The 24,607-nt window shown below is 44.3% G+C and overlaps 2 protein-coding genes across 3 annotated transcripts in view; one reads left to right on the forward strand and one right to left on the reverse strand.

The window, feature by feature from the left end:
- The window catches only part of COL6A2 (collagen type VI alpha 2 chain), a 45,183-nt gene extending 29,998 nt beyond the window's left edge, over positions 1–15,185 (forward strand). The window contains exons 23-28 of one of the 2 annotated variants that reach the window (XM_081913023.1): positions 1,093–1,128; positions 1,493–1,538; positions 2,424–2,576; positions 3,382–3,834; positions 4,854–4,892; positions 7,513–9,606. In XM_081913023.1, coding sequence (XP_081769149.1) covers positions 1,093–1,128; positions 1,493–1,538; positions 2,424–2,576; positions 3,382–3,834; positions 4,854–4,892; positions 7,513–7,808 — 1,023 coding nt within the window. In that variant the 3' untranslated portion in view covers positions 7,809–9,606. Of the gene's footprint in view, positions 1–1,092; positions 1,129–1,492; positions 1,539–2,423; positions 2,577–3,381; positions 3,835–4,853; positions 4,893–7,512; positions 9,607–13,284 lie in introns of those variants that run through there. The other variant, XM_081913022.1, reaches the window with a different exon arrangement.
- A 206-nt stretch (positions 15,186–15,391) lies between these two features.
- Positions 15,392–21,008, reverse strand: LOC309363246 (uncharacterized protein). Its single transcript, XM_081899350.1, has 4 exons — positions 20,891–21,008; positions 16,903–16,942; positions 16,018–16,337; positions 15,392–15,673 (listed from the first exon to the last, which is right to left on the reverse strand). The coding sequence occupies exons 2-4, from the start codon at positions 16,919–16,921 to the stop codon at positions 15,635–15,637; spliced, it is 378 nt and encodes a 125-aa protein (XP_081755476.1). The 5' UTR covers positions 16,922–16,942; positions 20,891–21,008; the 3' UTR covers positions 15,392–15,634.
- Positions 21,009–24,607: the final 3,599 nt, after the last annotated feature.

Raw genomic sequence — 24,607 nt, forward strand, 5'->3', positions numbered from 1 at the left:
TCCATTTTAAGGAAGAGAAAACAGATATGTCTTGAATTCAGAATTTTGATTTTTTAAAAATAAATATGTATTATCCTTGATGAGTACTGCCAACCTAGCAGTTCGAAAGCACGTCAAAAGTGCAAGTAGATAAATAGGTACCGCTCCGGCGGGAAGGTAAACGGCGTTTCCGTGCACTGCTCTGGTTCGCCAGAAGCGGCTTAGTCATGCTGGCCACATGACCCGGAAGCTGTACGCCGGCTCCCTCGGCCAATAAAGCGAGATGAGCACCACAACCCCAGAGTCGGTCATGACTGGACCTAATGGCCAGAGGTCCCTTTACCTTTACCTTTATCCTTGATGAGCATTCTGAATCTGAATTCAGTGGTCAGCTCACCTTAAAAGGGATATTGTAGAGTTGGAAAAGTTTCAGAAAGGGGGAAAGCAAAGTGATCCAGGGGGTGGAGCAACTCCCCTAGGAAGAAAGGTGGCAACGTTTGGGCCTCTTTAGTTTGAGAGAAAATGCAAACAAGAGGAGGCATGACAGAGTTTTTTAAAATCCAGCATGCCATAGAGAAAGGGAATGCCAATCCCTCTCTCATAACACTAGAAGTCATGGACAGTCAACGAAGCTGAATGTTGGAGGGTGAAGGACAGGGAAAAGGAAGTCCTTCTTCAGACAGCAAAGTTCAACTATGGATAGTGATAGCAACTTAAGGCTCATCCACTTTTCCACTTATGGCTCACCCCCCGCCGCCGCCCCCTTGCTCTTGAGTTGCCAGTGCTCTCAGAATGACTTGCGTAAAAGCAGTATAAAGATTCACAAATGATTAAAATGGTAAAAATGGTCCGTAGGTAGCCTATTTAAAACAGTAGTGATGATTATGATAATGACGTTATTTCACCCCTGTGGCTGCTGCTCGTCTTCCTCACCAGGCAATTGGTTCTGAGGCCTCTGTGAGGGAAGAAGGAACTTGGTGTGCCCTGTAAATTATCCTTTCCCTGCTCCTGTGGCCAAGTCAAGCCCAGCAGCATGGATGGAGCATTGCTGAATATGCATAAGAGAAAAAGAAATGAAACACCCCTGAAGTCGTCTTCTCCATTTTTTTATAGGGTGGCCCTGGCCCTGCTGGAGATCCTGGCCTGACCGTAAGTGGAGAGTGAGATAACCTATATTTATTCTTCCACCTGTGGAGCAGGATACCTATCTAGTGTCAGTTCCAGTTTGCCATGGAATATAGCAAGAACATTCAAATGGTTGCTTCCCACTATGTGGAAGATATTCCCGATGAAATCTGCAGCAATGTCCTTTTGTGCACAGTAGAGGGAGAAAAGCTTGTGCATTATTCAGTCAAGTTTTCACAATGACAAGCTGCGAATGAAAACTAGCAGAATCATCACTCAAACTGCACTGACTGATTTCCTACCAGATCTTGCCATGCTATCAAACAATTTAGGACCTTACATTCAGAGCACCTCTTTATTTACTTTCTTTCTTTCTTTTTCTTGATAGGACTGTGATGTGATGGCATACATCAGAGAGACCTGTGGCTGTTGTGGTTGGTTCAGAGTCTTCTCCTTGTTGACTTATAAGAATAATTAGTTTGCATTTTATTCCCAAACAAAGATCATAGTCCTGCAGTGATTTCCCTCTGTCCTTCTATGGGAGCCTTGCTTGGTCAGAGACTAAATAGGTTTCATCAGTTTGGCAGAGACATCTTACTGTGCCTTCGGTACTCCCAAGAAATGTTTAATCACATATAAGAAAAGGAAATACTGTCTCCAGAAGTTAAGAAAGAGGGGAGTTTGGAGAGAGTGAGAGAGTTAATGTTGCACCATGCTTTGGGTTTGGGATGTGATGCCTCAAGCATGCCTTGTAACACTCCATGATTTAAAAGTATCTTAGATGTGGTATGGTAGAACAAACATGCTTCGGACTCAGGCCCACCAGCTTGTGAATATGCAAAAGTGCCCATGCCTTAAACTTCTAAATCACAGTGTTAATCAAAGTATAAATTTAGGTTACATGGGGTTGCACTTACAAGAAGGCTTGAAGAACAGGTGCTTTGTATGTAGGCCTTTCAGTTGCGATGGCACCACTGCATTTTCCCAGGCCAAGGCTCCTGGCTTCCAGTGCTGCCCAGATACAGAAACCAGGCTGGGAGCAACCCCTTTGGTACTGTTCCTCTGTATTCACTGCTGATCCTGTAGGCAAGAGCTGGAAATAGCCGTACCGTGTCCTGCCTGTCTCTAGGAAAGAACACTGCAGTCACTGGGAAACACAAGGAAGGACTGTTAATAGCCTGCTTGTTGGCCCTCAGATACGTGGCTTTATAACACAGCATGCCATCTGTTCCAGGGTCCTCTAGGTTGGTGCTGTCGCAGGCTGGTTTTATGGTATTTGGATGCAAAGCTTCTGACTGCTCTGTCTCTGCTTTCCATAGACTGTGAGAAGCGGTGTGGCCCCTTGGACTTAGTCTTTGTTATAGACAGCTCAGAAAGTATTGGCTACACCAATTTCACCCTGGAGAAGAACTTTGTCATAAATGTGGTGAGCAGACTGGGTTCCATAGCCAAGGATCCAAAATCTGAGACAGGTTAGTGGCATGGCTGAGAATCTGATTTTATTGCTGAACATTAGATGTGATGATGAGATGCTTGTGCAGTGCCTAACCCAATATTGGGAACTAAAATATCTCTTGGTTTCTAGAAGTGTTCCATTTGCCCTGATCATGTGGAGCGTGTGTTGTGTGTTGTGTTGCTTGCCACCAACTCCTGGCTCCCTTCCTTTCCTCACTGGGCCACGTGGCAAGTGCAGAAGCCTGGGGAAAGAGGCATGTGCAAAGAGCGGAGAAGAGAATTGTGGCAGGGATCTCTCTGCTGTTTCTTTCCTTCTCCAAACAGCAGCACAAATGAGAGAAATCCATGGTTCTAGGTGTGCCAGAAGGTCTAATGGCAGAGCTGGGACTTAACTCTTTTGTGGAGAAGATCTTACCTGTTTCTTACCTGTTCCAAATTGCAGTGCAAACAAATTGTGGACATCCAACTTTGACTTTGTGTCCTGCAAGTGCCGCATTTGTTGCAGGAAAGCTTGTGTGTGCGTAGAAATGCCTTTGATTAGAACTGCTTTGAGTGCCACACTCTCTATAAGTGATCGGCAGAAGACACATGGCAGAAGAGAAGAGGCACCTATATTCCTTACATAAGTCTGTACTACATCTGGGCAGCTTTTTCCTAACTGTTCCCCTAAATGCAAAGGATTTTAAACCACTAGCCCAAGATACAGAGCCTTTGGTATTCAGAAGGCTCTCTGGCTGCAGGGCAATGTGATGCCTGCCTTAAGGGGAAATGAGGTCTCCCTTGGTTCAGGGAGGTGGAACTGATGGTTTCTTTCTCTGCCAGGTGCCCGTGTTGGGGTGGTGCAGTACAGCCACGAAGGGACATTTGAAGCCATCCAGCTGAACGATGACCGCATTGACTCCCTCTCCAGTTTCAAAGAGGCAGTGAAGAAGCTGGAGTGGATTGCCGGGGGCACGTGGACCCCCTCTGCTCTTCAGTTCGCCTACAACACCCTCATCAAGGAGAGCCGGAGAGACAAAGCCCGGGTGTTTGCTGTGGTGATTACCGATGGGCGCCACGATCCCCGGGATAGTGAGTCCAACTTACCGGCTCTCTGCAGCAAGGGGGTCACAGTCCATGCCATTGGGATTGGTGACATGTTCAACAAGAAGGAGGAAGACGAGACCCTGAGCTCGATTGCCTGTGATGACGACAAGAGAGTTCAGAGAATGAAGTTGTTTTCGGAGCTGGTGGCTGATGAGTTCATCGACAGCATGGAGCATGAACTTTGTCCAGGTCTGTCAGTCCTGCCCCCGCTGAGGATGGAACGAAGTAGTGGGAATGTGATCCTAACTCCCTCAGCTTTTGCTTTGAGGTTTATGGTCACAGCCTCTCCAATTTAAAGCAGTTTCTCCCTCTCTCGCTCTCCCTCTCTCTCCCTCCCTCTCCCTCTCCCTCTCCCTCTCCCTATCCCTATCCCTATCCTTCTCTCTCTTTTTCCTGGCGCCATATGTTCAAAGTGGGCCATAATGGGCTACATCAAAGCCAATAGCAGTCTACATTACATCATTCTGATGGGATCTAGGGCCCATCCTTTCCCAAGGGGTGTCAGACTGGTCACAACATGTTTCAAAAAGGACTAAAACTGAAAAGTAAAAAAATAAAAAATAAATTGTGTACAACTGTATTGGGAGAAATCCACACAATCCCAGTATTATTAATACTGTATAAACCAGACTAATTCCACATCACTTCCCAGTGCCAACTAAAACTTATCCTGAAAATAATAGTGCAGCCCTGATGCAAGCCAGTCCTGCTGATCTTGTACAGTCACCATATTTTGAGCCAACTAGAAACCTCTGAATAAATTTCAAAGCCGGACTGTTGGAGGACACATCATAGGAGTCAAACGTGGAGAGTCTGTTGGCATATTTGCCAGTCCCCAGGCATTCAACTGGAGGCCAATAACATGCCCCGTAGCCTCTTGGTTGAGACTGAAATCCTAGATCTATAGGATTTACGTCTAAGTGTAAGGCCCTCTTTTTACCTCCAGCGGTTGGGGAAACTGTCCCATAGGTGGTGTTGAACCTTGTGCTCTTGGGAACCTGCTGGATGCGGCCCTTGTGACTCTCTCTCTCTGGCCCTACTCTGTTTCCTCCTCAAGAGCATTTGTGTCCTTGAGCTCTTGCTTGTCAGGATGGAGAGGGGCATGGGGGGCTGGGGGGGCAGAAACCTCTGACTTCTGTGTGCCTAACCATTATTAGACCAGTAGTGTTCTGCATGGTTTCAACTGAACATCTTCATTCTTATTTCAGATCCTCAGATTGTCTGCCCCGAACTGCCCTGCCAAACAGGTAAAAGCATTTGTCATTGTGTCCCTGCCACCCCCTCCCTGTTCATTGTATCACCTGATTTGGGGAAATAATGGAAAGTTCTAGTCCAGGAAACAGAAGGTGGGGGAGGGAGAGCTTATGTTGACCAGAATGTCAGTACGTCTCCTTTTCAACATTATTCCATTCTACTTAATCATCTATATCTCCAAGTAAATGTATTTTTGCATTATAGCTAGGATGCACACTCTGAGAATGTGTGCCAATATTGCGGCCATTCCGGAGCCTTCTCTGAAACAGTCTGTCAGAGGATAGAAACACTCCATTTGTGGGGATTTCTGCTCTAGTCCTCCAGCCAGACAACAAGTAGACAGGTTTAGGACAGGAAGAATGTGGAATGCTCCACATTTGCAGAGTTGTGAGGAAGACCAATTTTAGTCCGCAAGGCCATATGTGTAATGAGTTCTGGATAAAACCTCATAGTGTGGTGGACACTCATGCTAAGTAGGCACTGCTAGGCTGCAGGTTTAGGAGAAAACCAAATGCTCTTTGAGCTTTGCTTCTGAAGTCCAAAGACCACAACCCTTTAAATCTGGATCAGAGGGATATGTTCAGCACTGCGCAGTCAAGCTTGTTAGAAGCTGATCCTAGCCCACAAATGAACAACAGGCAAGACCCTTTCTATAACTGACAGAGAATAGAGGAACCAGATCAGGGCAAAGGCCTGCTTAAGTTAAAAGAGATAAAGGGAGTTGATCAATACGTAGTGTTTCTAGTGCTGTTCTATAAGTCCTACTATTATTTAAGTTTAGATTTGGTTGCAGTTTTCATTAGTGTGGGGTTTCTGTTCTTGCCTCCGCTCGTGTCAGTGGGGCATGCATTACCCCCCCTCATTCTGTCCTTTTCTGCAGACGTTGGCAATTGTGCATCAATGGGGCAGCCCTAAAATGGCTGCTGCCTGTATATTGATAAAAATAGAGTTTTTTAATGGTATAGCTTACACTTGCTCTGTGTGGTTTGATGGAAGGACCTTCTCCCGTAATGCATGTTGTATTTTTTTGTTCTTAGTAGTTCTATAAATTGAGTGGAAAGGAAGGAAGGAATGAGTGTGAAAGAAAGTTAAACTCCTAGAACATAGAACAGGTAGTGTTCACCGCAGTGATATGACGGTGCAGCCTCTTCCGATCAGGCCATCAGCTTCAGAGCAGGTTTGCTTTGAGTTTCTCAGCTGCGTGAATTCATTAGAACCAAACTTCATGGACACATTGTTGAGGAGTCTCTGTCTGTCAGGAGCCATGTTTCTGGGCACAGGTCTGGCTTAAAAGCTCTGTGTCCAAGCAGGTCTTTTCTGTTCCTGCACTTTCCCCAGGAAAACCTGTTTTTTACCATTGAATTGGAGGAACAGAAATCAGGTTTTCTGCAGATTGCCACTTGCTCTGATTCAGTGGTAAAATGTGGCTTTTCCCAGGGAAAGTGGCAAAACAAGCCACTCCATTCTTTACGTGAGGTTGAAGCGTGTAGCAGAGGTTTTTTTCATTACAGTATTTCATTTTTTTTCTTATTTATTAAATTTGTATACCACCCATTATCCATAGAAATACACAATAAAAAGCATGATTTGAGAATGTCTTGAGTAAGTATCCTATATAAAAATAACGACTTATTTAATCATTCCAAAATCCATAGTAGGGGAATGCCTTTGTTAAGCCAACCATATTGTTCCAAATAATTGGTTCAGATGGCAAACAAATGAGAGTGAGGACTTGGCTGGTGTTGAAACCATCCGGTCTATACCTGGTAAGAGTCTGAAGATGGAACATGGTAGGAGGCAGCAGACCTCCAAAGGAGACTGTGATGCATGTTGTGCAGGTTTTAGGTTATGTGAAAGCTGGTTTTTGTATTACCAGGGAAGATGATATGTTTCTTGTATGTTTCTTTTTCCTGAAATGCCTTATGACAACCTGAAACCTGCATAGAACCTGCAAGAGTTTTATACCTCCTCCCACATCCCATCTTAAGACTCTTGTCAGATGCAGACTGAATGGCTTCCACACTCTTTTCTAATATTTTCGTTTGCCAGTCTCTGATATGGATTTTGGAGTGGTTATGGTTCAGGAAGGAGAGGGCTAAGGAATAACACCCTCTTCACTTGTCAAATGTGGGTTCACTCTTGATTAGCTTTAACACTGACTTTAATTAATTAAAGTGAATTACATTTTCATCCTTCTTATTTTCCTGTTGTAACTCTGTCACTGAACTTGTTTGATGCAGCAGGATCCTTTTCCGTTGCTTCTTCTGCATCTGGGACTAGTGCTGGTCTTTCACTTGATAGACTGTTGACATTCCTATGATGCAGTAGAAGAGAAATTCTTTCTGAACCTAAAATTCTGTTTGAGGATGAGAGGGAACATAGAACTGTAGTTGTTACCACCTCAGTTTAAAACTAGGAGAACCATTTTGGTCAGGTCTGGAAAGCCAGTAACCCCCAGATTATGCCAAGCTAGCTCCACCCTAACTCCACCCAGGCCAGCACCCTTTTAAGAACCCAACACCAGTGTGGTATACAGAATCAAAGTGAATAGAAACCAGAGGTCCATGCCATACCAGAAAGCCCTGAAAATATTCTTTTGACACTCACTTGCAGATGGGAGGAACCCTGGGATCGAAAACCCAGTTATTTTCCGCCCTATGGAAAAGGGAGACAAGATACCTTTCCCCAGCACCAAACCTATGATCGCCCAGTTCCTGAACTCCACGAGGGAGATCCAGGACCCCAGCATGTACACCCAACTCGTGGCCACCTTGGCCTATACCGCCGAAAAAGCCAAGTTTTCCACTGGACATGAGCGGCAGGAGTGGATGGACCTGTTCATTGACACCTTTAAAATGGTGCACAGCGAGATTGTTGGGGATCCAGATACTGTAATAGGCCTTTGCTGAGACTGTGCTCTGCCTCTGCCAAAAGAATAGGACATTCTGCCTATGAAACTCAAAGCTAGTCAGAAAAGTCACTTTATCTGTAGAAATCTTGCTGGAGCTCTCATTAGTGCTAGGCGATTGCAACTAGAGAAGCTTCTAGAAATAGGAACTTCTGAAAAAGTCAGTCTCAGCTGCTCTTAAGGCTTATACGCAGCTTCACTGCCAGACCAGTTCATTTGGCCCTTGCCAGAGGAGAAATGGAGCTATCATGTAGAGAACAAAGCAAACAAGGCAGGATGGCCCCAAAACAGACTTTCCAGAGTTTCTCACTTGAAAAATCACACTGTGCTGATAAACTCGCATATTCTTGAAACATTCCAGCGTGGACTTTTTGGGTGGGGAGCCTAAGAACAGCCCTCTTGCCAACCACATGATGGCAGCCTCTGAGCATGCTAAAAGCCGCAAAATATGAACTACACACTTGCATCCCTACCTTTCCTATTCCCCACTTCCCTTAATTATGAAGTGATTTTTGGAGCGTAGGAATCCTCAGTTTACCAACACACTTACAAATGACTGCTTCTTCACAGCATTACAAACATGGATCTCAGTGGTTGGAAGTTGTCTGTTTCTGTCCTCAAAACATAGCATTGCCAACCTATCAGTATGGCAGAAACTTATGAGCTGGAATTTTGATCCTGTGTTGTAAAGCTATATGTGTTCCTCTCCCTATTGTCTGTCTATAAATTGTTTTGTCTTTTTACTGTCTTTTTACTGAAAGGACTTTTCTAGGTAACGGAAGGAAACATATATTTTCCCTCTTGAATTCTCAGGGTGCAGCCAGATATTCGGAACTGTGGCCAAAGTGTTTTGAACACACATTCACGCCATTCCAGAGCATTTGTTTCCACAGCTTGGAATGTGTATTCAAACCGCAGCCCTTGTCTCTGTCTTCACCCTAAAGCCTTGGATGCTCCCACCTAGAAATATCGTATTTTTCGCTCTATAAGACGCACCAGACCACAAGACGCACCTAGTTTTTGGAGGAGGAAAACAAGAAAAAAAAATATTTTGAATCTCAGAAGCCAGAACAACAAGAGGGATTGCTGCACAGAGAAAGCAGCCGTCCCTCTTTCTGTTCTGGCTTCCGGGATAGCTGCGCAGCCTGCATTCGCTCCATAAGACACACACACATTTCCCCTTACTTTTTAGGAGGGAAAAGGTGAGTCTTATAGAGTAAAAAATACAGTAATTTAGTCTGCCAGATCAGTTGCCCAGCTCAGTATCCACTGGTCAAAACTGGTGTAGAGCAAACAGCAGAGGTCCTTGCCAGGGACCTCCCTGGGATTGTCCTTGCTAGAACTTGATCTCTGTGGGCTTTGTTTCATTCCTGGTCTATTTGTTTGTTTTTGTATATATGTGTTTCTCCATTTTGCACATCTTTTGCCCTCCTTAGTGAGCTACTGTCATCAAAATTACTGGTGGAAATTAAGAAGGATATTCTATTACTGTAAAAAGCAATGCAAAATGAAAATTTAGGTTTGTGGATATGAAGATTCTACATCTTGAGACTCTGAGATGACTGTCCTGCCACCTTTTGCGTGGGCGAATGTCTATGATACATGAGGGCCCATAATTGAGCCCAAAATGCCATAGATAGTCAATAAGAGAATTAGATAAGGCGTCCAACACAGAAGTAATGCATTTAAGCTATTGTTGTATTTCCAACACTGTAGCAAAAACAGCCTCTGCATGAAGAAATAATGCATTTATAATACACATTTGGGAAAACTACAAATATATTGGCCTGTTTTTAAAAGACTCTGAACAATTATTCAATTCAGTATTTGTGTTTTATCATTATTAGTTGTGACCAAGTTGGGGGGGGGGGAATCCCATATAGCTTCAGATGGTATTTTTGCTAGCAAACATTATTTTCTTCACCAAGCATTAGAAAGCAGGTGGAACTAGACTGTCTGAAGGGATTCAGTGAGGGAGGGATTGCTTGCTTGCTAGACACTTTTAAGCAATCTAATTTCACCCGACTCCCACCACTGCAAACTTCAGTAATGACTGGCTAAATCCCAAGTAACTATTGATAGTATACACCTAGCCAAGCAGAACTGAATTCTGAATGCAGTTCAACCTTTGTGCAAGTCCCCCTTCCACTATTCCAACTTCATGAGGCAAACAGAGGTTTATCATAAAGACAGAATTCACACACATTTTACATACCCCCTTAATTTTAATTTTGCAAGGTTGACCCATATGAACTGTGTCCGTCTTGTGACTGTAGTCTGACATGTGATCACAGGCCAATCCAGATTTTGTCCTAATACATGAAATTTGCTCATCTGATATTGCCTTCACCTTTGCACACATGTGGAACCGCCCCTAAGACCCACATGGCCACCGACTGCATTTTCTTTTTAAAAATGGTTGTAACTGCTGCTGTGGCTCCATGCTGAGCTGACTTGCAGGGTGCAATCGGCTAGGCTTTGAGCAGATCTGTTGTTGATCATATAAATTATACGAAAAGCTGTGGGCTTGTCAAGGACAGGGCAGACCGTGAACCCCACACCTGGTGTTCCATAAAGTAACATGAGAGAAAACAGTAATCCAATTAAAGTGACAGAAAATGTAAGCCGTCGGAGGGGCAGAGCCAATCATTAAAAGAAGCAGAAGCATCACCAGGCAAGGTTCTCGTGAGTGAGACGAGGTGCTCCTGGTTCAAAAGTTAGCTCTGAAGGTAGAGGGGTTTTTTTAATATAATGCCTAGTGTTGCTAGGTTTACTGTAATCTACCCTGTGATCCTTGGATGAAGGGTGTTATAGAAATTTACCAAATAAATGAAAGGATCTGGGCTGGTCCTCAGGGGCAGCTGACTGAGTGTTCTTTCAGGTAACAGGGCTGGTCCTGCAGCCCAGATGGCCTCCCTTGAGGAGCATGGTCAACAGGTGAGGGTTGTGGCTGCAGTTGTGGCCGTGGCGGGACAGTCATGAAGGTTCTGGGAGCAAAGTGGCAATAGGAAGGAAGGAAGGAAGGAAGGAAGGAAGGAAGGAAGGAAGGAAGGAAGGAAGGAAGGAAGGAAGGAAGGCAGCCCTTTCCAGGGTCTTCCTGGCGTTCTGCGCTTAGGCATATACAAAGTTGTTGTTCCAATATCCCTCACTGGCAAGGAAGTTTTCAGAAGTTCTGAGAATGTGAACCTTTATCGGACATAAATAATACAGGTAAGTAAGCTCTCAGTTCATAGCAGGCACCAGGCAAGACTGGAGCTTTTGACTCTTAATTTGAAGAGTTTTTACGCATTTGCAGCCTCTTTTCGTGGGGCAAGAACTGCTAGGTCCGTTTTGGTTTTTTTTAACAGCGCAAGCTATACAACTAAAAAGGAGCTAGCAATAACATCTACAAGTATCCTTAAAAGTAGAGTATTCATAACTCAAAAGTAGGGGGGTGTATAATCGGGTTAGTTTACAAACTGCCAGGGCTCTTCCATTTGGTCCAGCTTTTCTTCTTTTCACTCCACGCTTTCTAGGCATGGGCTTGAGAGGCTCTTGTTTTATCCCTGGGAAAACCCTCTGTTTACCACTGAACTGTGGATTGCTCTGACAAATGCCAATCCACAGAAACCCCCATCGATGTTTGTTCCGATTCGGCAGGAAACAGCAGGTTTTCCCACGGATAAAAGAAGAGCCTCTCGGGCCAGGGCTAGAAAGAATGGGGCAGCTGGAAGTGTGGACAAGCCCAAAGTGCTGTTGCCCCAGGTTGGCTTGGTTAAATTTAGAATAAGTCACTGAGGTGGGGGGGGGGGGAATATGTGTAGAAAACCACAGATTTCTGTGCCCAGGTCTTGCCTTGCTGTGGGGCAGGTTCTTCCCCAGGCACAGAAGTTGTGAAGCAGATGGCCAACACCGAGACCATCAGATCCACCATTCCTCCTTTTCACACCAAAAAGAGTTTATCATTACTCTTTTCCAATTGCTGCATGAAACACCCCTCAATTGTGGGAGTCGGGGGTGGGGTGTTATCATTTTTTAGATGTAAGAGAAGAGCCTCCTCAGAATGCTGAAGAACTGTAGTCCACAAATATCTGACATGAAGTTATAGAAATGTTTGCTGTTTGTAGATGCAGCCTCTTTGAAACGTACGTTTTCTTCCTTCAGCTAACTAAGGTGTCTGAAGTACTAAGCAATACCACACCTGGGGCAGAAATGGACAGGGGTTCAGCTTTGTATGCAGCCCTCTTTCCCTTCATTGTATAATTTGGAAGCAACAAATATTATAACAGATTTCTTTATTGTTGGCTCTTCAGTCATCATTGTCTGGAGTTCTTGTGAGCTGCTTTAAGCATTTCGTGTTTGACTTTGAGTTGCCTTGCTGAATGCATGGCAGGTTTTCTTTCAAGTTTGGAGTATTGTATAAATTACTCTTCTTTGCCCAAAATATCATGTCCAGTGTTTAACAATCTCAGATGACGACCTTACTTTCTACAAACATTCAGGTAGAAAATATTTGTACCAGATTCAAGGGGAGGAAATGAATCAGTTATGTGAATGTGAAACATTGAAAGGTTTTGTATTGTTCACTCTTTCTTTGGTGGGGAAAGAACTCACTTGTTAATAGAGAGATGTGGGTTCAGAAAAAAGAGGTTTATTTGATTTAGATTATTTACTGATTCAAGGACTAGCTGCTTGTCAGATCTGCCACTGTCAATATTCCTTTGAAGTATACTGGGTATTTTTAAATTTTGCATCCCGTTTCTATCCCACCTTTTCTCCAAGTAGCTCAAGGCAGCATACATGGTTCTCCCTCTCATACCCTTTTATCCTCAAACAGCCCTTTGAGGTGAGACACGGGTGGCGCTATTGATTAAACCACAGAGCCTAGGACTTGCCGATCAGAAGGTCGGCGGTTCGAATCCTCACGACGGGGTGAGCTCCCGTTGCTTGGTCCCAGCTCCTGCCAACCTAGCAGTTCGAAAGCACGTCAAAGTGCAAGTAGATAAATAGGTACCGCTCCGGCGGGAAGGTAAACGGTGTTTCCGTGCGCTGCTCTGGTTCGCCAGAAGCGGCTTAGTCATGCTGGCCACACGACCCGGAAGCTGCACACCGGCTCCCTCGGCCAATAAAGCAAGATGAGCGCCGCAACCCCAGAGTCGGCCATGACTGGACCTAATGGTCAGGGGTCCCTTTACCCTTTACCTTTTAGGTTGAGTCATTTGCTTAACAACCCCCAATGGGCTTTATGGCTGAATATGGGTTTCAACCCCAGGCCTTCGTCTGTTTCTTGGGCTATAGCAGAGGAAACATTCCCTCAACCTGATAGGTCAATAGGTTTTCAGACCTTACAGTCTAGAAAAACAGCAGCACCCCCTACATTGCAGGGTTTGGGTGACCCTTGGGGTCCTTCCAACTCTTCAGTTCTATGAGTCTATGAAAGCCATGCCCTCATCAGTAGCCCCAGAGGGATGACGGTCTGTTTTCTTTTCCCCCTACAGAGCTTGCTGTTGCCCAGTGCACACAGCGCCCTGTGGACATTGTCTTTCTCCTGGATGGCTCTGAAAGAATTGGCGAACTGAACTTCCAGAGGGCCTACCGTTTTGTTGAAGATGTGGCCCAACGTCTAACCCTGGCCAGAAATAACAATGACAATATGAATGCACGCATTGCCCTTGTGCAGTACGGAAGTGAGAACGAACATAGGGTGGCTTTTGAATTGACACACAATCTCACTATCATCTCGGATGCCTTAGATCAGATCAAATACTTGGACTCTTCTTCCAACATTGGGTCTGGCATCATCCATGCCGTCAACAACATTGTCATCAACCCAAGAGACAGGCAGAGAGCAGCCAGGCGCAACGCCGAGCTGTCATTTGTCTTCATCACAGATGGTATTACAGGCAGCAAAAACCTGGTTGAGGCTGTTGACTCCATGAAGAAGCAGAATGTGATGCCCACCGTGGTGGCCTTAGGGAGCGATGTGGACATGGATGTTCTGCTGAAGATTGGTCTGGGGGACCAGGCAGCCATTTTCCGGGAGAAGGACTATGCCAGCCTCTCCCAGCCTGGCTTCTTTGATAGATTCATTAGGTGGATCTGTTAGCTGCAGGGAAGTGCAGTCTCTCATCACACACCAAAGTTATTAATGTCCTAAAATTGTTATATGGTTTTTAGCAAATGGTGGATTTATTTTTATAGCCAAAACCTGTAGGCTCATTTTAAATTTCATGATGAAACTCAACTCAATTTTATGGTGCTAATTAAAACCAAGGTGGAGGAAGGATCCAAAACTACACAGTGTAATCTGTCATGTCTTACAACTTTGTTTAAACAGATTTTTTTGTGCTGTAATCATGTAGGTGCTAAACAGAAGAACAGCAAAGTGTTCACATTCAGCACAAAGAATAATCATCTCCAACAAGGGTCTCCAGTAAACTGTCCTTCCATCCCCACACCACACATCAGCACCTCACGTCCCAATCATCTGTTTCTAGAAACTGGTTCCTTTACTGGGAGGTGGGGATAATTTGAATCTTGTCCTGATCCTGGTGCTAAAACCTCCTTATTCTCTTTCCAAGGAAACCCTGCCTTTGTTTCCTATGCAGCTGTGTCACATCCCATCCTTTTTCACAGGTGAAAGCAGCTGCAGGAAATTATCAGCACTGAGTCCTGGGCTTTGGGCCACTCCATTAGTGAATGCCTGGACTTTCTTCCTTGCTTTTCATGTGATTGCTTAATGGTTGCAGCAAAAGTATTTTCTGGCACTTAAATGTACTTTGCATCCATTAAATGTACTTTGCAAGCTTAAATATGTCCGCTTTGTAACACCAAGAGCCAGGGAAAGGGTGAAGAGCCATGGAGGGTCCTCATCCTGTGCTGACACCGTCCTGTTCCAGTCCAGGTGACAGCCATTGAGACCTTTTATGGGGATCAATTTGGATTGTCTCTGGCATGACAATCCACTTTAGATTGTCATATGCAGCATGAGTTTTCACACGATGCTTAAGGAGAAGCCAAAAGCCACCTGCCTTGCCTTGCCTCAGGTTTCCCTTTCCCTTTCCCCAACCACAATGAGTAGCACTGCTGGCATGAGATGGCATTAGACTTTGTCTTTCTGAGTGCCTTTCTTACGTACCCAACCTTCCTGCGGAAAGTCTGTCTCTCTTCCTTCTAACTGCTGTTACCACCCTTTCTCCCGCATTAATCACAAAGCACCTCCTCCTTGGAGACACAGTGTGAATCATCAAGTCAGACATCATGCAAAACATGTTGATGGATGTGCAATGAAATTGCAACTTCAGTGTATTCTTGGGATTGCTGTTTCTGCAATAACATCCTTACTTGAGCCAAAATTGCACTCTTGGTAAATAAACTCATTTTCACACTAGCTTAAAAATATTGTCGTTTATCATTGCATTAGAACACACTTTCATGTTAGCCAGCATAGAATACCCTTTATGAGCCAGTCCCAAGATTCAGCAAACTGCTAGAAGAGTCAGTGGACAAACATGCATTCGATGTAAACATTCATGTGAAGCATGTTCCATATGTGACTAGGAGTCTTACTCCTGCAAAATGCAAGAATTTCAGTCTTTGTCAAGGTGGGTATCTAAATTATGCCTTTATTTCAGGGGTAAGATGGAAATGGATAGGAATGGATATATAGGAATGGATATGGAAAATGGAAGGGAAACGATATCACATGGCTTTTTAAACATTTCTTTTGGGATTGCTACAAACTGAACAAAGTATTACATGATTACTGGACCATGTGAAAGACAATGGAGGAATGTCAGAACAGGTCTCGATCGACTGCAAGTACGCAGCTGGGAGCGGACACCTTTCTCAGTCTGAATCGGAGCTGCTGCTGGAACTGCCATGGTGCTGAAAGAGAAACAGATGCCATCACTGCTGCTATTTCAGCTCATATTTATTGATTTCTGTTGTGTTTTCTTCCCCTCCTGCATTTTCAACCCACTCTAAGTTCACCTCTTTAGTTTTATTTCTGCCTGCTTGTTATGATGAAGATTTTGAGTAATTAGTGGGGTATTACATGGAAAGATAAACTCTGGCATCTGCTTTCTCCATAGACTTAACTTCACATTTCCCATGCCTTAACTGACTCCCTGGTCGTCCTTGCACTGGAGTCTTGTAGGCCCATGCCTACTGAAGCTGCCTTTCTTCTGCAGCTTGATTCAGAGAGACACCTTCAAGTCACTCCTCCTTACCTTTTTGCCGTGGTGCCCATGGTGCCCATGGTGCTCATGGCCGTGCTTGTGGTGCTTTGGCTTTTTGTGATGCCCATGGTGGCTTCCGGGAGGATGGCATCCAGGCGGTGGAGGAGGGCAGCCTCCAGGGACCATTCCAGGTGGAGGGTGGTGTCCGTGGTGGGGTGGTCCATGATGAGGGGGCGCACAGGGCCCAGGGAATCCAGACTGGGGAGGCAGCTGGCCAGGGTACCCTAGAGGTGGGCAGGGCTGCATGCCTGGTCCAGGGTATGGAGGAGCAGGAGGGTAAGGCTGCTGCGGCGGCATCCCACCAGGCATTCCTGCCAGAGAGTAAAACAAAAATCATAGGATTGGGGGCCATGTATAGTTACTGCCTTCGTCGACTAACAGGTTTGATCAAGCTGATGCATTGGAGCCAGAAATTGGGAAGGTCTTCTCTCAGGAAACCATGACCCACTCTCTGCCTCCCTGGGGGTTTTTCTGATCATTTTTCATGCCCCATGTGCCATTTCTCCTCACACCAGACCTGCAAGGTAAGTCAGTATCAGACCCTGCAGATGTCTTAGTTGCAGCTGGTTGCCAGCTGGGTAACTGCAAAGGTCAGTGCTTATTTGTGAACAAAAAGTAAACTTTCTTCAGGGTCCATTTTGTTACATATCTATAGTGCTATAAATAATATACCATATTTATTTTCAAATAAAAGAAGTCCCCCATCCGTGTGTGTGTGTGTGTGTGTGTGTGTGTAGGCCACAATCTCATGTGTGGGCTGTTTGTCTGCACCGGTCTAGGTCATTTAAATATGCTACAATGTGGTGAATCAACTTGCCACTGAAGCCAGAGCCCAATAACTGGCTCCACCAGATATGTTGACAAGGAAAAGTTTACCTGAATTGGGGTTCCACATGTCAGAAGAGAACGTCTCGACCTGCAATGAAGTCATACTGTTTAGTTATTTATTTGAAAAGTCCTGTCCTGTCCCCACCTGGTCTTCTCTTCTCTTCTTTCTCTCTCTCTCCCAAGGCTTCCAACCCTGTTCTGGCAGCGCTATGCCTTCAGTAGCTCCAAAAGGAGAATGTATTCAGTGAATCCAAGCTGTTTGCCCTTGCAGTGTCCATTTATCATTTATTCAAATGGTACTTGCATTACTTTTATTAAAGGCTTTTGTTCGAACTCTACAATTCTGTGATTTTATGACTTACATATCACTAACTTTGCATCATTTTAGGCTGCACATTTATAATGAGTGAAGTTCAACAGGCTTCAGATCATGAAGGGTTCTCTATTTTCCACAGTGATGGGAGTTGTTCAGGCCATCAATTGTTGCCGTCATATCGGAAGTCCATTCAGACATGAGCCCAGTCAGTTCAATGACATTTGTTCCCAGAGGATTTTTATAGGATGTTGCAGGCTCATTTTCATTGGATGAGATGGAAACTTACACAGTTCTTATACTCTTTATTTTATTTAATAAGAGCACTTAGCATTTGTATACTGCTTTCAAATTTTCACAGTGGTTCACATGCATTAACTGGTCATCCTTGTGGTGCTTTGGTAAGGTAAGTTAGAACATGCATTCCCTTGTTGTGGATGTGGGGATGAAGCCGAGAGTGGATTACCTGAAGCCAGTTCATAGCAGAAGTGGCATTTGAACAAGAGGCTTCTGGACTTTTGAAAAAGGTGTTGTCTATGCTACACAAGCAGTGAAGAGTGGGTACCTCAACACCCCCAACAACAGGCAGCACAGCTAACTCTGCATCAGATTCCCAGAGATCAAATGTAAGAAATCCCCAAGGCTGCCCCCCAGATCCAGCTAACTCCAGCTAGAAAATTGTCTCCAAAATTGCCAATATAGCTCAGAACTGTTTCTCTGTGCCCTTCTACTAACTGTTAGCTTTAGGTTCCTCTTAGGAAAGGGAGTGGGGTGGCTGGACTGCATGACTTCTAACTTTCCTTCCAGCTCTGTGGTCTGAGCAAGGCCAGGGCTGCTAAAGTGGTCAAACTAGATGGCCAGGGCTGGTCCCATATATTATCTGGTGAGGTAAATAGGCTGGTGATATGTTGCCATGGGAAGTAAAATGGCCCAAGAGGGCAAAGGTGACGGCCAGAGATGACTCATCCTTATTACTCTCCCATCCCTACTAGGGCTGCAAGAAGTCCGGATTTTTCCAGGCATGACTGGGATTTCAAAGGTGGAACTGATGGGGGGAGGAAGCAACGCTTTGGGGTTTCCCTAAAAAAAAAGTGCAACAATTTTGGGATCTTCCTAAATAAAAGCTCAACAACTTTTGGGGTGTCCTAGCTTTTACTTTTTGAAATATGGCAACCCTACACTCCTCTCCCCCACTTTTTGGCAGGGGAAACAACCTAGGGCTATGAGTAAGACGCCAACAAGAAAGACCAAAGTTTTGAGACAGGTGGGATGCCTGAAGTTTCAGGTTCTGAAAAGCTCATGGTGTCTGAGGGGTACTGTTTCCCTCAAGAACCGTTGTGGAAGATTTCGGCAATTTGTTAAGATGCTTCCTTCACCTTTGCTCCACTTCAGATCAAATATTACGAACACCAGTCAGACTCCAGTGATCTCATTCCAAAGAGAACAAAACCTAAGCAAGCAGGGAAGCCCAGGAAGGAACATCTCCCAGCTGAGAGAACATGCACTTCTGCTGTGTTCCGAGGGATCGAGAGTCATTCTTCTGTTAAATCTTGGGCTACCCTATCATTTCTGTCAAAAGATCAGCTTAAGGAAGCACTGTCAGCAAGCATCCCTAACAACAAGTAGACACAAAGGGAAATGGCAAACTGAATTCTATACCACACCTGTCACAGGGGGCCCCAAAATGGTCCACGCACAAGTTTCATTAAGGTGGCCGATGGTGTGTTTGTGCTTGCTTACAGCACATCCATCACATGAAGTATATTGATTTTTAATTATATTTTATTGTGTCTTTTATTCCTTCTTTTATATTTAATTGTATTAGGATAAGTTACAGATAGGTAGCCGTGTTGGTCTGCCATAGTCAAAACAAAAAAAATTCCTTCCAGTAGCACCTTAAAGACCAACTAAGTTAATTCTTGGTATGAGCTTTCATGTGCATGCACACGTCTTCAGATACACTGAAATAGAAGTCACCAGACCCTTCTATATAGTGAGAAGGTGGGGAGGGGTATTACTCAGAAGGGTGCTGAATAGCAACTTATTACCAAACTTAAAACCATGGAGAGACCTGGTCTGAACAAAGACATTGGATTCTTATCTCATTATACATGACAAAGCCATTTTTCACCTTCTCACCCCTTGCTTTTTCCTGTAAGACCTATTGCAGTCGTTAAGAGTCGTCAACAGGCTCATCACAGCTATCTGCCAATCACCCATTCCCACCACCCTTCTGAGTAATACCCCTCTTGGTACGAAAGCTCATACCAAGAACTAACTTAGTTGGTCTTTAAGGTGCTACTGGAAGGATTTTTTGTTTTGTTTTGTATTAGGATAATAATACAATAAAATACAATATATAAGAAACAAAAGAAACAATAGAAATGCAATTAAAAATTCTGCAGCACCTAGCTCCTTATGATTGCTACAACAGGCAGAAAAATCACCAGGCTGTCTACTGAAGTCCCTAAGCAATTTTCAAGTGGATCTTGCAACCACAGTGATCTGTGGGATGAACTTCAATGTGCAATAATCAGATCCCTATACCTCCTTATCACAGTTAATTTTGTTGGCAACATTCACATATTCAATGGGAAGGAACTGTAGTTACTGACAATTTACTGCAGGAGAGCCCTTTTTCCCCAACCCACCTCTCACAAAACTGCCATTACCCAGCAATCCCGGCTTTTACATCTGTGGCGAACCACCATCTTTATTAATTTGACAATAAAATGTGACAGGGCATCTGTTTTTGTTTTTTAAAGTGGACTTGGTTGCTTGGCTGTGAAGGTTTAGCAAGCAACAAAATTGGTGATGAAGAGGGAAAGGAGGTTACTGCATTTTCTCAGCAAGTGTTTCAGGGCTTCCTTTACGCAACGTAACTCCCTCGACTTTCTGAGTCACAACCTACACAGATCACAACTATGAGGAGTGACGCAGAAAATGGACGAGAGCGGCTGGGAAGGCAGTGAGAAAGAAACAGAAAATGTCACATGAAACAGCCCTAAGAATCAGCTCTAGACAAGAGTTGAGATTGGCAATGCTTTTTATGGGGCAAAACTCTGAAAAACCTCGTAACTTTGAATCATCCATTGACAAGTCCTGTCCAAGAGCAACAGCACCGTATGAAAACGACCCAGTGAGTGGGGCCCAACTTTTCACCTTTTGTTAAAATAGGTATTGTTGCTTTGACAAGCAAAGTAGTTGCTGTATCTTCCCCAGTCAGGAGAGCCAAATATAAAAGTTGGTGCTAGCTTAACTAGGTTTTTAGGGGTATGCTGGATTTTGAATTATATGTGTACACCAACAAACTTAAGCTGAATAAAAAATAAAGGTTTATATATCTTTATATATCTGGTTCTCCTAAATAGAAGGCATGCAACTGAAAATTTATTTGATTTATTTTTCACCTATTACAAAGCATTTCTAAGTGACTGGAATACGAACTCAAAGCACAAAGTTTTAACAATAAAACAAGAATACCCCCCCCCCAGACTACAACACAAAAGTATATCTTTATATATCTGGTTCTCCTAAATAGAAGGAACTCAAAGCACAATACGAACTCAAAAGCACAAAGTTTTAACAATAAAACAATACCTCCCCCAGACTACAACACAAAACAGACTACAAGTGCAATAATATTCCCTCAAATGCCTGGGAGAAGAGGGAGGTCTTCCACTGCCTTCTCCCCCAGCTCAATACTGAAACTCCATACAGTACCAAAGTGACGCCTGCAGTCCTGGCGGAGTCTTTCCTAGGGAATCATACAAAAAGCGTCCTTCACTTATATAACCACACCTTCAGCAATTAAAGACTTTCCTACCAATCAGAGAGCACGGTGAACCAGTGTCACCCTCGGAGAACAAGCTTAGTAAAAGGTCATTATATTCACTTTTCAACTTTCCCTTCCATTATTTCCAGTTTGCACACATTCTTTTAAATGCAAACTCCACCCCCCAGCACTAAGGTTGTGTTGGAGACCTGCTTGTGTTGGAGACTAGGTACACAATGACAATGCAAACCTGCCTGAGGTGTGGTATGGAAAGGGAATACCTTGATTCGGTGAGCTATATTTATTCTGGCCCAATGATAAGAGGGAATGCATTTTGCATGCATGAGCAGCAGGAATTGGAGGTGCGTGTGAATGTGCCAGAGGAGCAGCCGAGGCTGGCAGAACTGAGTGAGATTTTTTAAAAAAACAACAACAAAAAACTCCAGTAATTTTGTCCCCTGTGATAAGAATTTTAAGGTCTTAGATATATATTAAATGTTCATAAATGTACCAAGCAAACACATACATAAATATATAAACCACATGTCTGAAGCAGCACAGGAAAAGAGCCCGGAAACCACTTTTGACCCCCAAACGGACCAAATGATTTCTCTGCAAGGTCAAGGAAAATGGAAAAGCCTCCCCGTTGTCTTTTCCTTCACAAATCCTGTCTTAAGGGTATGTCTGTGTTAGAATAGGGCGAGCCTGTGACCTGGCTCGGGAACTAAGTATTTATCATTACAAAAGACTGGCCAGGCTCCCCAGCGTATCCAATCAAGTGAGCATTAACAGGTGACCTGTCAGACGAGATAAACAATGCACTCAGATTTCTGCTGTAGACCGCCTTTTCTGTGATGTAGGTATGATGTATGGAGGAGTGGTCTTGAGCTCCAGGGCAGGAACACTTTGGTTCTGGGTTCCTCCTCTTTGCCTCCATGTGAGGGGAGCACCCAGTTGCAACAGATCAATAAAGATCAGGCTTACTAGCTGCTTTGCTTCTGAATATTCTCTGGTGGGCCTCTGTTATTTTCTCCTACCAATAGGGAACCTACATAAGGACTCTATATGGGCTCTTGGATAACCCATAAAGGGGAAAGGGAGGAAAAGGGAGACTGCCATTAGGTACATTGAATAATGGTTTGGTTTTTCCAACAGCAACTGGCTTTCCTTCCTGCAGCCCCTCTCCCTCCAAGATGCCAAGATCACCTTCAGAGACGTTGAAAAGGTCTGTGAAAAGCCCAGCTTCCCAAGCAGATGGATGGGAAGATGTTAATTTTGCATTATTACATTGATGTTTTGAGAAGGCCTGCAGGTATAGCTGTGAAATTCCTTGCAAATAGGTTTACAAAGCCCGTCTATGCTACGCCTAGACATGTAATGTGCAATGTGATCAGGGCCAGATTTAGGTTTGATGAGGCCCTGAGCTATTGAAGGTAATGGGGCCCTTTATACATCCAGCTGTCCTTTGTCAACAACAATTGTCACTGTTTTTTGTGTTGAATATATACACCAGCTCCCTCGGCCAGTAAAGTGAGATGAGCACCGCAACCCCAGAGTTTTCCGCAACTGGACCTAATGGTCAGGCATCCCTTTACCTTTTTTATATGCTATATGGTAATTTATGGACCGAATAGGTATCTAAAGCCATTTGCACACACAACAAATAGGAGCCTACACAACACAAAACACCTTTGCTGTATGTAGGTTTTATTTTATTTGTTTTTTATCTTATATTTTGGAAATGTACATCCTTTAAATTGGGGGGGGGCAAGAGAGTGGGGCCCTAAGCTATAGCTTGTTTAGCTTGTATGTATTTTTCCCCTGCCTTGTGGCAAAATCCCAACCCCATTCCACATTCCATTTGAAGGCAAACAGAGTGACAGAAAGTATTCATGGAAGGTGAAGGAGAGAGAGAGAGAGAGAGAGAGAGAGAGAGAGAGAGAGAGAGAGAGAGAGAGACGCTACTGTCTCAAAACAGAGGGGCTTGCTGACTGGCCCTTTCCACAGAAACAAAGATGTTGTTATGTTTCACGCTGGTTTGTGTCAAAACAGTTAGCATTACAAAGCCCACCTATGCATGTAATATGCAATAGTTTTCTTAGAGTTGTAAATCATAGTGCTTTTGTTGTTGTTGTTTCATTGAATAAAGCAGTGTTTTTCAACCTATTTTGGGCAAAGGCACACTTGTTTCATGGAAAAACTCACGAGGCACACCACCACTGCTGCTCTCTATGGGGAATCGGCTGAGAGCGGACCACCTGTTCGCTCTCATCCGATCCCATCCGATCTGATCCCCACCCAGGACGGATGGAAAATAGGGTGGACACAGTCCGGCGCCAGCCTAGTGGCCGAAAATTTGACATTTTTTTAAAAAAAAAATCTTTCCGAATTTTTCAATTTTTCCCATGGCACACCAGGCAACATCTCGCGGCACACTAGTGTGCCGCGGAACAGTGGTTGAAAAACACTGGAATAAAGCACTGTAAGCCATGTGTGCCATTGTAATGGATTGCTTTGAAGTCACTTCTGCACAAGGTAAAGCAATTTTTACCCCCCAATTCCTTTGCTAACTTGCCTCTTTTTTTCCTACAGGGAAACTGCTTCTTGCTGTTTCTTTGTAGATCTAGGGACAGGTGTCTTGTTCTTGAGCAGGTAATGCTAGGAATTTGTGGAGAAATAAGTAGGTTGTATGTGAGATCCTCCAGCCTTTCTCAACCTTGGGTCCCCAGATGTTTTTGGCCTACAACTCCCATCATCCCTCGCTAGCAAGGCCAGAGCTCAGGGATGATGGGAGTTGTAGTCCAACAACATCTGGGGACCCAAGGCTGAGAAACACTGTGATACAGCAAGTGTTTACATTTAAGACAGGCTCACTTCCTATGTTGAAGTGATCACCTGGGTGATGGGCCATTAATGGAGACAAAGGAAAGGGGCTCTGAATGAGACAGCAAATGGGTGCCTCCCCCCCCCAGTTTATGATTAGTTAGAAGGACAGAGTTTAGAGTTGAGTTGCAGTCATGTGTGCCAGAAACCAAACAGCAAAGTTTGATTTCTGTTTGGCTCCATGGCTGTACAGGGCTTTAGACACCAAAAGCAACACCTTGAACTCATCCCAGTAAGAGATATATTCCAGATGACTGCCAATATATTCTTATTACTTATGCAGAGTGAATTAAAGGTTCCCTGTAAGCGCATGATACAGGAATCATACATGAAATACAGGAGGAGCAACTTATTCTAGGTTGGCGAGCTCTGTATGCAGAATTATCCAGAGTTTGGAGCGGAAGCCAGAGCTGGAGTCAAATTGTCTCGATAAAGGAGCTTATCTTTGTTTCCACCCTTTTTACACAGTGACGCAAGTCAGGCCAAAGGGCATAACTGCTGAGCCCTCACACAGGGAGAGAGCAAGTCTTCTGACCCTGTAACGCACCCCAGCAGGGAGTGGGCTGAAAATTTAAACAGATGACGTGGAGGTTCTTCGATGTTGGACTGAGCAGGGTCCTTTCACATGCCACTTTGTGTACTCTTCAGCTGGAGCAAAGTACAATAGTTTGAGCACAGATACTTGATAAATGCAATGCCGATTAATTGCTGTAATTAGAGGGGTAATAAATAAAAGCAGATATTGGGTGTGAAGCTGCCCCTCATGGCTGCCACTCAGCAGA

This window comes from Podarcis melisellensis (genome assembly GCF_964234715.1).
Source record: "Podarcis melisellensis genome assembly, chromosome: 1".
Lineage (NCBI taxonomy): Eukaryota > Metazoa > Chordata > Lepidosauria > Squamata > Lacertidae > Podarcis > Podarcis melisellensis.

What these genes read in the sequence shown, in the direction of transcription:
- LOC309363246 (XM_081899350.1), bottom strand. An exon ending in ATGGGCACCACGGCAAAAAG is followed by an intron (nt 15,674 to 16,017) that starts GTAAGGAGGAGT and finishes TTTCTCTTTCAG; the next exon opens with CACCATGGCAGTTCCAGCAG.